Source organism: Vigna unguiculata, chromosome 2 (assembly GCF_037176805.1).
Source record: "Vigna unguiculata cultivar grain cowpea cultivar isolate G323 ecotype 2 chromosome 2, ASM3717680v1, whole genome shotgun sequence".
Taxonomy (NCBI): Eukaryota; Viridiplantae; Streptophyta; class Magnoliopsida; order Fabales; family Fabaceae; genus Vigna; species Vigna unguiculata.
Window position 1 is genome coordinate 20,301,135 of NC_140793.1, and position 12,736 is coordinate 20,313,870.

The 12,736-nt window shown below is 30.4% G+C and overlaps 2 protein-coding genes across 2 annotated transcripts; both read right to left on the reverse strand.

The window, feature by feature from the left end:
• Positions 1-1,963: 1,963 nt before the first annotated feature.
• LOC146888411 (uncharacterized) lies at positions 1,964-9,710 on the reverse strand. The gene is made up of 10 exons (XM_085670092.1): positions 9,612-9,710; positions 4,300-4,431; positions 3,949-4,216; positions 3,770-3,866; positions 3,213-3,345; positions 3,071-3,129; positions 2,762-2,882; positions 2,496-2,675; positions 2,334-2,411; positions 1,964-2,260 (listed from the first exon to the last, which is right to left on the reverse strand). Exons 1-10 carry the CDS (start codon positions 9,708-9,710, stop codon positions 1,964-1,966), a joined length of 1,464 nt encoding a protein of 487 aa, XP_085526218.1.
• Positions 9,711-10,262: 552 nt separating this feature from the next.
• On the reverse strand, positions 10,263-10,592 carry LOC146888412 (uncharacterized). The gene has a single exon (XM_085670093.1). The coding sequence runs from the start codon at positions 10,590-10,592 to the stop codon at positions 10,263-10,265; it is 330 nt and encodes a 109-aa protein (XP_085526219.1).
• Positions 10,593-12,736: the final 2,144 nt, after the last annotated feature.

The window sequence follows — 12,736 nt, forward strand, 5'->3', positions numbered from 1 at the left end:
TTCTTTAATGCTTTGGTATATATTTATTACAAATTAAATATATAAAAAAATTTGTAAATTAAGAATTAAGAATTAAGAATAAATATAGAACATTAAATATTTATTAAAAGTTAGAAATTAAAAAAAATACAAATTGGAAGTTTAAAGAGTAATATCAAAAATTGAGAAAAATAAAATATTAAAAATAATATAATGTAAATTTTTTAAAAAATAAAAAGATTACAAATTAAAAAAAATACAAATTGGAAATTTAAAGAGTAATATCAAAAATTGAGAAAAATAATATAATGTAAATTTTTTTAAAAATAAAAAGATTACAAATATTAAAAATTTATAGAAATAAAAATTCAAATTAATAGTTGAAAGAATAATACAAAAAAATTTAAACACATAAAATAATAAAAAAATTATATTTAATAAAAATTACAAATATTACACATTATTAAAAATAAATCTTTTTAAAAAAAATTACAAATATTCAAAATCATTAAAATAAAGATACAAAATATAAATTCAACGAATAATACAAAATATAAAAAATATTTATACAAATAAAAGGCATAAAAATGTAAATGAGTTTCATCTTTTGTCTTGGTTAATTAAAAATTCAAGAACCAAAATTGAAATTTAAAATTCGAAACAGAAGTATAAATTAGAATTTCAAACAGTAATAGAAATAGAAAATAATCAATAAATAAAAATAATCAATAAATGTCAGTTTTTATTTTTATTGATTACAAAATAATTATTACAAATAAATTCCTTTCAAAAAATGAAATAAATTAATTGATGGTGTAAATTTTCAATGAATGTCAGTTTTTGTTTTGGTTAATTAGAATTCAAAAAATATTTGTGTTCAGAAATTATTTTTAAATAATAAAAGATAAATTCAAAAAATTATCATTTTATTACAATGTTAATAAAAAGAATAAGTTATATATAAGTTACAATATATAGCTATCATAGTTTTGAAAACATGAAATAAGTTATATATGTTGTGCAACAAAAAATGTAGTCAAAACATGCACGATAGAGCAAAACTTAATCTCTTTGATGTAGCTAGCATGATAGTGTAGTTGACAAAAAAAATATCAACACATTGAATTTCAGCTAGCAACATATCAACAAACACAACAAAACATAATAGTACATGTATGTAACATGAAATATATTTTTACGAATTATTGATTGCTAAGATTGAAATGTAAACAAATGCTGAAAGACAAAAATCTTTTAAAAAAAATACACATACAATAAACTTTCTTTCATATAGCTAGCACGATTATGGTGTTGACAATATAAAATAATATCAACACACTTACAGTTTGGTAGCAAATTCTCACTGCAAAAATAATTAGGGATTGAACTTGAACAATAAGTAAAATACTTCAGAAATAAATAAAAAGAAATTTGAAATGAATGTTTTAAAAATTAAAACAACTAAAGAACAAAACATATTGTAGCTAGCATGATAGTGTAGTTGACAAAATAAACAATATCAACACATTCAGATTCAGCTAGCAACATATAACGATGTTTACAAATCAACAGAAAACAAAAGATAAATACTATATGTATGTAACCTGAAAAATATTTTTACGAATAATTGAATGATAAAATTGAAATGTAAACAAATGCTGAAAGACTAAAATCTTTTAAAACAAAATACAAATACAATACACTTCCTTTGATGTAGCTAGCATGATTATGGTGTTGATAATAGAAAATAATATCAACACAGTTTGACTCTGCTAGCAAATTGTGAATGCACAAATAAAAAGTCATTATTGTTCACCAATAAGTAATATAGTTCATAAATAAATAAACAGAAACTTCAAGTGAATGTTTTGAAAATGATAACAACTTAAGAACAACAAAACATATTGGTCATGAGTATCAGCAAATGTTTTCCAAAAAAATAACATAACCAAGATAAAAACACAAAGTCTAGTACAATTTTCATTCACTTTTCAATCTTGATGTTCTTCTTCAACATCTTCACTGGGATCTTCTTGTTTTCTTGAACCACAGATCGATTCTGCCTTTTAATTGTCGGGACACATGCTTTGGTAGCCAAATCAAAGCTAAGATTCTCCAGATGAGATGATTCTTTCTGGGTTAACTCATCATTTTCAACATCAATTACTGGTTGATTGACCAAAGCTTCCTCTGTAGAAATAGGGCTTGATCCTATAGTCTTCAAATGATCACTTAGAGCCTCAACATCATTTGATTCTTCAGTGAATTTGATCAGCAAATCCTAAAAATAAACTTGAAAAAGTTAGCATATAAAAACATTTAGAAAAAGAAGTATAGTTGTAATATTAACATACCTCTGGAATGGTATCAAATGCCATCTTATTTGTAATCTGCTTAAGTTTACTTTCTTCTTCATTTCCAGAGTATACATCCTAACAAATATATTAAAGTAAAAAAATAGTAAAATTAAAATTACATATATGAAAAGACCTAAACAGAAATAAATAAGATCTTACCAAAGACTTAACTTCAACATCACTAAGGCTTTCAATGATTTTTTCATCCATGCAGACTTTTTTAACTCTGAATGATTGCTCAAATTTGCTATTATAATCATTCTTGCACTCAACTTTGAACAGATAGGTCTTATCAATGAGGACTTCAAACTCTTTAGGCAAGTTACCAGCATGAGTGTTCTATAAAAAGAAGTAGAAATGCAAATGATTGAACTTAATCAAAAATAATTTGTTCATGATTTATTTGACTATATAGGATACTTAACCTTGTCTTGTAAATCAAGAATATCATAGCATGATTTCTTCAACATTGCACTTGCATCACGATCAAATACAACAAAAGTTGTAGAATCAGTAGCATCAATTACACGAAGTCTAAGTTTAAACCTAACCAAAGAAAAATAAAACATTAGTGATTTATTCAAATTTGTCTATTAGTAAAATTAAATTAGAGAAATAAGAATTATGAAGATTAATACCTAGGTGTAACCTTAATGACATGTTTGTTACATTTCTCACAAAAAAACATTTTGGAGTCAGGATAAACAACTTTGTTTTAGATACATTATGTGTACCACCAATCATCATGATCTAGAACATGTTTGATAGTAGCCTTCACTACAAAAGTACTTTCCTGGAACATAAATAATGCAACAATATAAAGCATAATATTCAAACTAAACAATTTAAATGAAAGAGAGAGGAAAAGAATTCAACCTGTTTAAAATCTTTGAGACCTTCAATTGAGCATCTAGGATGCAGCTTAATGAAATCTTCTTCTAAGCTAACTTTTGAAGACTGACCAAGTTGGGTAAGAGGTTGAGAAGGAGATTCAGTACTATCCCACATCCTACAAAAAAAAAGGCAAATTAAACGAAAATAAAAAACGAAAATCAAAAAATGCAAAATGTACTTACACTTTTTTCAACTTCGTAGCATCTTCACCATCACAGTTAAAAATTATCCTCGTACAGTTCATATAGTTTTGAATAGAAAATTTATCTATAAAATATATAAAGATGTCAAACACTTTTTAAAAAATTACTACATTTGTAAAAAATGTCAAAAAGTTAGTTACCTTGGAAGATCTTGACTTTGCAATAATGTAAAGCAATGACAACATATTGATCCTCTCCAGAGGCAAGAAATGCATTTAACATATCAACATATTGACCAAATAAAGTACACTCCAGTTGATAACTATTGCATGATGTAAAATTTCATTAGATAAGAATAATGTTAAACATAAAATAAAAGAAGAACAATACTCTTACCCATCAGATTCAATAAGGATGACATTCATCTTGGTCTTCTTACCACCTTTCTCTAACTCTCTCTCTGTTCCAACACCAGTAAACATTCCAATGACATCTAAACAAAAATAAAACAATAAAAAAAATAAAACATGAATAAAAATTTAAATGCAAAGAAGAAGAAAAAATAATATACTTACTAACTAAGTAATTTGTGTCAAAACCAGGTGCTTTAATGGTTGAAAAAGGGGTGTATGCAGTACTAATATTGGGAACTAAGGTAGATTCTACCAAATTGATTTTGGTTCCAAATTGGAAGTTGATCTTATAGGCGTGATTTGTAGTTCTATAAGAACCACCATTACATGAAACACTAAAAGACTGAATGGAGTAAACCTTATCCTCTTTGATTTCAGATTGAAATTTGTATATCAGTGTGTGTCTAACAGACGCATGGATTAGGACACCCTGCACAAACAGTTTCATATATCACATTATAATATAAAATGGAAACTAAAAAAATGGCGGACATTTAAAGTATGGTATAGTACCTCTTTGTCTTGAAGAACAATCTCCATGGAAAATGGAGATTTTCCTTTTGTGTAATCTTCTGCAAACCATAACCTTACCACTCTTGCAACAATATTCCAACTTTCCTTCTCTGGGTTCAGTTCTTGTAATGACTGGGTTTGTTTTTGCAAAGCAGACATGGTGTAAAGAAAACGGAAAATTAGACAATAGTGAAGAAAGGAAGTTGTGGATAGATGTATTTGTAGACAACATAAAAACATAAGAATAGTCTGATGTATTTGTAGAGATAATACATCAAAAGTAAAACCGTACGCATGATGTGGTCTTGGTTACACAAATTCAGTAAAAATCGGGATAAGCAACTGTCAAACATATGAAGAGGACGGAAGAAAGAAAAACAACTTTTATGAAATGCATACAATGGTTCATTCAAACCAAAACCATACGCATACTCTGGTTTTGGTTTACCAAAAAGAGTAAAATGTGGGAAAAGCAACCGGTCAAACATACGAAGAACAGAGAAAAAAACAAAAGCTCTTTTTCACACGGCTCAATGTTGTGGAATAAAAGGAAAATATGGCAGAGAGCAAAAGAAAAATAGAAGCTGCAGGACATTTAAAAGGAAATAAAGATATTGTTTGAAGGTTTCAAGAAAAGGAAATATGAAGACAACAAAGAAGAAAAAGGAAAGAAGAAAAACAAAACTATGAAGAGATCACAAAGCTGAAAAAGGAAAGAAGTAACATGATGTAGTCATGTAGCTGCATCGAAGATAAAGGAAAGAAAAGACCTAATGTTAATTAACTGAGGACTCCAACATAAAATATGGCTAAACCTACATAAAAAAAAATCAATCATAAGGTTACAAATAAATTATAAGGTTCAATAAAATAATTAAGAGATATCGAATTTGTTTTAACAAAATTAAAATGATATCTAATACTGGTTTCAAAACTTCAACATTATTAGTTATCAAAACTAAAATGATATCTTTTGCATAAAAAACATTACTTCCACTGCATTGAATTCCAACACTAACTGAGAAAACAGATCCACCTTGGGTTGCAATGAAGAAAACTGAGCAATTCCTTTTAAAAAAATCAAAAAACAAAAATCAAACATACACTTAAAAACTAATTATGTATTAATACCGTTACATTTGATACAATACAACAACATCAACAACCAAGAAATCAACAACCACTGACAATAAAAGATGAACAGAATAAATTGAGATGAAAATAATATCAATGCATATCAAAATTAAAAATAATAATCATTGTTCCAACTTTAACAGAACTCAATGAGTTCCAATGAGTTCCAACTTCAGACTAAACTCATGACTGTCATTTGGAGACATCCTGTATATCAATCTTCAAAACCTACAAAATAGGTAATTAATAAAAATGTTAAATAATCCTGTAAAAATGAATAGACAGTGAAGGAAAAACCAAAACCTGATCGGAGAAAACCTAAAAAATCTAAAATCAGCCTCTAAAATCAAAAAAAAAATTAGCATCGAAAAATAAAACAACAAAAACAGAAAAAGATACAAATAAACCCTAAAAAAAATAAGCAAAACATGATCGAAGATGATCGGAGATCAGAGAAAGAAAATAAAGGGTAAACCGTAAAGGAAAAACCAAAAACTGATCGCAGAAACCATAAAAAATGTGAAATCAGCCTGTAAAAACAAAGAAGTTATCATTGAAACATAAAACAACAAAAACTTACGAAGTAGTGGTCGAAAATGATGGAAAACCAAAAACTGATACGAAAAAACCTAAAAAAACACACACAAAAAATGATCGGAGATGATAGAAAAAACATAAAGAGTAAACGGTGAAGGCAAAACCAAAAAATGATCAGAAGAAACATAAAAAAACCATAAAAACAAAACGAAAACATGATCGGAGAGAAGAGTAAATGATAGAAAAAACATAAAGAGTAAACGGGGAAGGCAAAACCAAAAACTAATCGGGAAAAACCTAAAAAAAACCATAAAACAAAACGAAAACATGATCAGAGATGATAGAAAAAACATAAAGAGTAAACGGTGAAGGCAAAAACAAAAACACATTGGATAAAACCTAAAAAAACCATAAATACAAAACGAAAAAATGATCAGAGATGAGAGAAAAAACATGAAAAGGAAAAGGTGAAGGCAAAACCACAAAATGATCGGAAAAAACCTAAAGAATGGGAAATCAGAATGTAAAAACATGATCGTGGATGAATATGGTGTGGTTGAGAATAGTTGACTGTGAAGAGAGTGAAAGAAAGTAGGAAAGTAGCGTGACGGCAGAGAGTGAGAGAAGAGTTGTTAGGGTTATGACAGAGAGAGACAGTGAGAGAAGAGTGTTGACGGCAGAGAGTGAGAGAAAAGTGTTGACGGTAGAGAGTGAGAGAAGAGTTGTTAGGGTTAGGACAGAGAGAGATAGTGAGAGAAGAGTGTTGACAGCAGAGAGTGAGAGAAGAGTGGAGCGTGAAGGAATTAGGGTTTAGAAGATGAGTGACACGTGTCATCGCGAGGTTGTGCCACTTGTCAATCAAAGAGAGTGTTACAAAATGTTATTTTGAGTTAATTTTGTGTGTTTTGCTTTTTGTGGATCATTTAAAAAGTTGCCTTTTGTGCTACCTTGAATTGTATTATTAATAGATTTTCAAAACTTTTTCTTTGATACTAACTGTAACATCTCGGTAGGATATTACTTACAACAATTAAAAAAACAATTTATATAAATACTACCTCATTTATTATCAATCCATTTTCCAAAACGCAGGAAATTTTAAAACTTTAAAGTTGAATAATCACTATAAATAGTCATATTACTCATAATTCACTTTTACAATTTAGAAATCCAAAGTAATGAAAACTGTAATTAAATTACATGGAAATAAAATAAAAGTCTTTATAAACAAATCCCCTGTACTTTGCTCCCACTCTCCGCCACTAAGCATCTCCTGGCTCACCTAAAACATCATCTGCTCCCGGATAACAAGTTACCCGATCATCGCCACACACAAACAGAAAGGGTGAGCTATGCACATAGGTATAAATAAATATGAAATACACCCACCGACAAATCATAAATATTTATTATTTCTCAAAACACCCATTTTCCCACACTCACAATCATTATGAGTTCATGCATGTACTATAAATCATGGGACTTCCTGTGCTTCCACGACCCTCCTCACTCGTGGTCCAACCTACAAGCCTATCCCGCTCGTAGTCCTGCTTCACGAACTCCCTCGCCCGTCATCCGAACTCCTCGCTCAGACCCGGACCCACATACCCGCCTTTCCTACTATGAACTCCCTCGCTCATAGCATTCTCAAGTTGAGCATGAGATGAACTCACTCACTCATCCCAATGAGAGTACCTCTGGTGAACTAAACCGTTCATTTTCCGCATGCGATCCACCCACCACAAACTCCTAGCTCGCGACTTAAGCCAAGCACATCCCGGATCCTATAAACTTAGTCCTTCAAGCCCAAACACCACAAACACATGCATATAATTCCCATAATGTAGGAAACACCAAGCAAACTCGTGCAAACAGTACACATAAGCATGAATTCTCACCATTCTCGCTTAAGCCAAGGGTCTTCGCCCAAGCGAGTGCATCTGTCTCACTTAAGCTGGACTTCCTCGTTCGCTCAAACACACAATCCCTCGCCTGGACGAGGATTCGAACGCAAGACGTGACCTGTTTCATCGCGATCTCGCTTGGGCAAGCATTCTCGCTTGAGCGAGTGAACGTGCCGCTCAAGACCAAAATTGGTCGCTTGAGCGAGATGCACGAACCAACGCCAGGGATGAGTTTCTGCAACTTTCGCTTAGGCGAGAGTGACTCGGTTGGGCAAAAATAGCAGAGTTTCGTCTCTGTTCACGCAAGCAAACAATCGAGGCATACCAAAACACAACACAACCATTACAAAATAGTGTATATCAATAAGCACATCACATGAACCTATTTTAATTCCATTTGAATGACCAAAACCAGAGGTTTAACCATAGGCAACGAATACAGTACCAAAACCCTCATTCTAGACACATAAAGCATAAAAGACTTTACAGCAACATCAATTTACCCCAACTTCTCAATCACATCAAGTATATCACGAATTCCATAGCATACAGAATCAATTGAGAAAGAAACGCAGAAGCACAATTCTATAATTTGATTTACACACATAAGGAAAGCTTCCCCTAACCTGAAATCCTTGCTTAAAGTTGGGAAAATGAGTGTTCCTTTGCCCACCAATCTCTACCTCAAACTTCCTCCCAATTCAGCCTCTTGTGCGCTCCAAATCACCACTCACTCTCGCAATTCGTTCTCCTCTCAAAAATAAAATAACCACATTATAGAAACCCTTCTTCTCACCTCAAAGTGGCCTTTTATAGGTGTCTTAATTATGGGTTTAAGTACTAAAACGAAAATAGGCTTTATGGTGGATTTAATTTCTATTCAAGGGTATATAATGGCTTTTCAACTCCTCTTGGTTGCCCCCTTCTACTAGGGTTTTCTCTGCCCTATCATATTCAAAGCAAAGCTGATTTTAACAAACAAAAAAAAAGGTTTAATTCATGTCTATCAAGGTTTGAACCTGTGACCATACTAATGCCAATTCAATACATCACCATTCAACCAATTCATATTTGGTGATAATTATCCTAATCCTATGATTATACTATCACTCAACAGATTCAAGTATATTATCAAAATAATAAATCAAATACACACAATTGACATACATAGGACTCAAACCCAAATCATGTCACACAATAAAGTACTCTCAACCACTTGAGCTAGTACTTTTCCACTTCATACCAATTAACATTTAATGTCATCAAAGTTCCCACCACCCGCATTTATTAATTAATTAATTATTTAATTAATTAATTTCCACGAGTCTTACAAACAGTTCCTTTTTCTACCCAGACTCTGCGACTTCTTTTAGTTTTATTTTTCTTATTATAATTATAAGCATACCTGATCTTATTTGAATTTTTCTTAAGAGCAAGTTTTTTAGAATTTTTATTTTCTAATGCATCTTCAAAATGTTTTTCCAAAATACATATATCAAACATGTAAATTTTACAAGAAGCATATTCAACAATTTCTTTTTCTTTGTTTTCAAAAGTTAAAATTTTATTTTTTTAAATTTCTTCTTACTCAAGAGATTTTTTAAGTTTATTTTGTAATTCTTTAAACTCGTATTTTAACTTCCTGTGAGCAGTATTTAATTTACTAGATTTAACAAGCAATTGTTGAAATGCATCATAAAGATCATCATAATCATTTTCATTGCAAGTAGAACTTACCTCACTGTCAAAGACATCATGATCAGCCATCAAATAAAACTTTGCTTCTTCCTCATCAGAATCACTGGAGTTTGATGTACTTGAGGCATTATCTTCCATGCTATGTATGCATTTTTTTCTTAAAAAATTTTCTGCCATTCATTTCTTCACTTTTCTTTGAATTTTGGCAATCAGCCTTGACATGTTCAGTTTCTCCACATCCATAGCACTTGAAGTTTGAGGATGATCCTTTATTCTCCTTCTTATTTCTCTTGAATTGATTTTTACCTTTGGCCTTCATGAATTTTGTATACATTTTAATCATCAGACTTAAATTTTCATCATCATCAGAATCTTCTTCATCTTTGTGCTTTTTTCCTTTGACGACCTCAAACTTAAAGGCAATATTTTCTTTCTTCCAAGATCTTCTTCTTCATTTAATCTACCCAGTTCAAGCTCGTGCTCCCTTAGCTTTCCAAATAGAGTCGCCATTGTCATCGTTGCAAGATTTTGTGACTCTGTAATGGTCGTCACCTTTGGTTGCCAAGTCATGTTCAAAGATTTAAGAATTTTTATGTTTAATTCATCAGTGTCAAAATTTTTACCTAGACCCGTGAGATGATTGACGATGTGTGTGAATCTTTTCTACACATCATAGATGGTCTCTCCTTGTTACATACGAAACATTTCGTATTCTTGAATCAGGGATTTCTTGCGTGCTCTTTTTACATCTTCTATTCTTTCATGAATCACTCGCAAAATTTCCCACATCTCACGTGCACTGGTGCAGATTGAAATCCTGTAAAACTCATCAAGGGTCAAAGTAGATGAAATAATATTTCTCGCTTTAACATCGTATTGAGCCCGTCTATTTTCATCTGCATTCCATTGTGAAAATGACTTTGGTTCCTGCACTTCATTAACAACATTAATAGGCACAAATGGACCATTTAACACAACATCCCAAATAATCCTATCAATTGATTCCAGAAAAATTTGCATCCTAACTTTCTAGGAAGGATAATTTTCACCAGTAAAAAGTTTGATTTTGCCCAACCATTTTCGAAAAATTTGAAAAACTATCATAGCAAGCTCTTATACCAATTTTTGGTATAGTGTAGCGGAATGTTTAACGTTTGGACAAAAACCAAGAGGGGGTGAATTGGTTTTTAATATTAAAATTAATACTTTAAATATTTTCTGGAATTTTACTAATTAATTTAATATTAGCTCCTTTAAATGCAATAGTAGATACAATAAAGAGGTAGGGAAGAAGATTTAACACAAGTATTTATACTGGTTCAGATCGAAAGATCCTACGTCTAGTTGTTAATCTCTTTAAACAAAGAGATTAACTCAATCACTAAAAATATCATATTACAATCAGATAACAAAAAAATAGGGAAAAGAAAACACCTCTCTTGAAGACACAAGAGATGAAAGTAACTTTCTCTGAATCACACAGAGAACTTGACCTAGCTTTCCTAGCAACAACAGCAGCACTCAATCTCCTAGAAACCCTCTTAGGAAATGTTATCGCTCTACCCACGCTAGGCTTTTAAAAGCTCTTTGAAGAACACTCAGAGAACTTCTTTGCAAACATGACATTAGGACTCTAGCTCTCAAAAAGGTGATTTCGAAGTTGAACTGTAGTTCTTTAAATAGGGGTTTCAAAAATTAGGTTAAAAGTTGAACAAACATGTTCCAACTGCCAAGGATAATCGATTATCACTTATGATAATCGATTATTCCAGTAGGTTTTTGAAAAATAAAAGTTTGCACAGATAATCGATTATCATTAGTGATAATCGATTATCACTGCAGTTTTTGCAAAAATGAGAGAACCTATAAAGAGATGAAGTTTATGCTGCTGATTCTAAGTTAAGTAAAACTACTCTACAACAACACTTAATTTATTTTACAAGATAACTTCAAACATTTAACAATTTGTCTTCATTCTTGCTTGATCATCATTCAAAATCTCTAGGCTTCCTTCTTTTGCCAACATTTTGGCTTAGCCAACAGTCCTCTACTAAGCGTTAAAAACACACTACTTTGGTACTTTAAAGATACTTTTAATATATTTTAAAACTTCAAAATCAGTGGCCATCGGTGTATTTCAAACGTACAGCAGATGAACAACACAGAAAAATCTAACAAAGAATCTAAATTTTTTAAAGGATGAAAAAGAAAAACTCAAGATGCTTCAAAACCACCTTCAAAAGGACATATTTGTTCATTGACTATGACAAATAAATAGCATTCAGAATAATTTTAAGGTTAAATTACCATTTTGTCCCTCTATTTGTCATGAAATTTCAGTTTGGTCCTCAAGTTTTTCGTTGTCTCAATTTGGTTCTCATTTTCTTAAAAATGACTCAATTTGGTCCTCACCATTAACTTTGACCAAATGGGTGTTAAAGTCAACGCCACGTGTCAATTTTTGGTTTTTTTTAATATTTTTTTAAATTTTTTTAATTTTTGACATGTGTCACTTCATAGTTGTGCCATGTGTCAAAGTGACTCAACTTGATCCCTATATTTGTTTTTAATTTCAATTTAGTCCCATTTTTTGTAAAAATGAAGCAATATTGTCCTTCCTCAAATTGACACTAAATTTACTTTTTTATAAATTTTGTGGTGATATTCTTAATAAAATTAACGTTTTTATTAAATATTTGTATAAATATTTTAAATTAACTTTAAATTCTACACAAAACATTAGACTTTAATTTTGTTTTGAACTTGAAATTTAGTTCCTAAACTTATATGTGACAAGTTATTTGATTTTTAATCTTTCCTAAGTTTGTATAATATGATACACTTGATGCCTTTATATATGATGACAAAATTGTTAATTTTTGAAATTAAGTTTGGGGTTTAACTTTGTTTAATAATAAAACTAAAAAAAAACATTTAAAAATATTTCTACAAATATTTAATAAAAATATCAATTTTATTGAGAATATCATCATAAGTTGTATACAAAGATTAAATTGAGTCTTAATCTAAGGAGGGACAATATTGCTTCATTTTTACAAAAATTGAGACTAAATTGAAACTAAAAACAAATATAGGGACCAAATTGAGTCACTTTGGCACGTGGTACAACGGTGAAGTGACACATGTCAAAAATAAAATATAAA

Bases quoted from the DNA above. Each gene is read 5' to 3' on its own strand.
- LOC146888412 (XM_085670093.1), bottom strand. From the start codon at position 10,592: ATGCAAATTTTTCTGGAATCAATTGATAGGATTATTTGGGATGTTGTG.
- LOC146888411 (XM_085670092.1), bottom strand. From the start codon at position 9,710: ATGGAAGATAATGCCTCAAGTACATCAAACTCCAGTGATTCTGATGAG. The intron at 3,867-3,948 runs GTAAGTATATTA...ATTTTTGTTTAG, and splicing joins TGACACAAATTACTTAGTTA to ATGTCATTGGAATGTTTACT. The intron at 3,130-3,212 runs GTTGAATTCTTT...TTTATGTTCCAG, and splicing joins GTCTCAAAGATTTTAAACAG to GAAAGTACTTTTGTAGTGAA.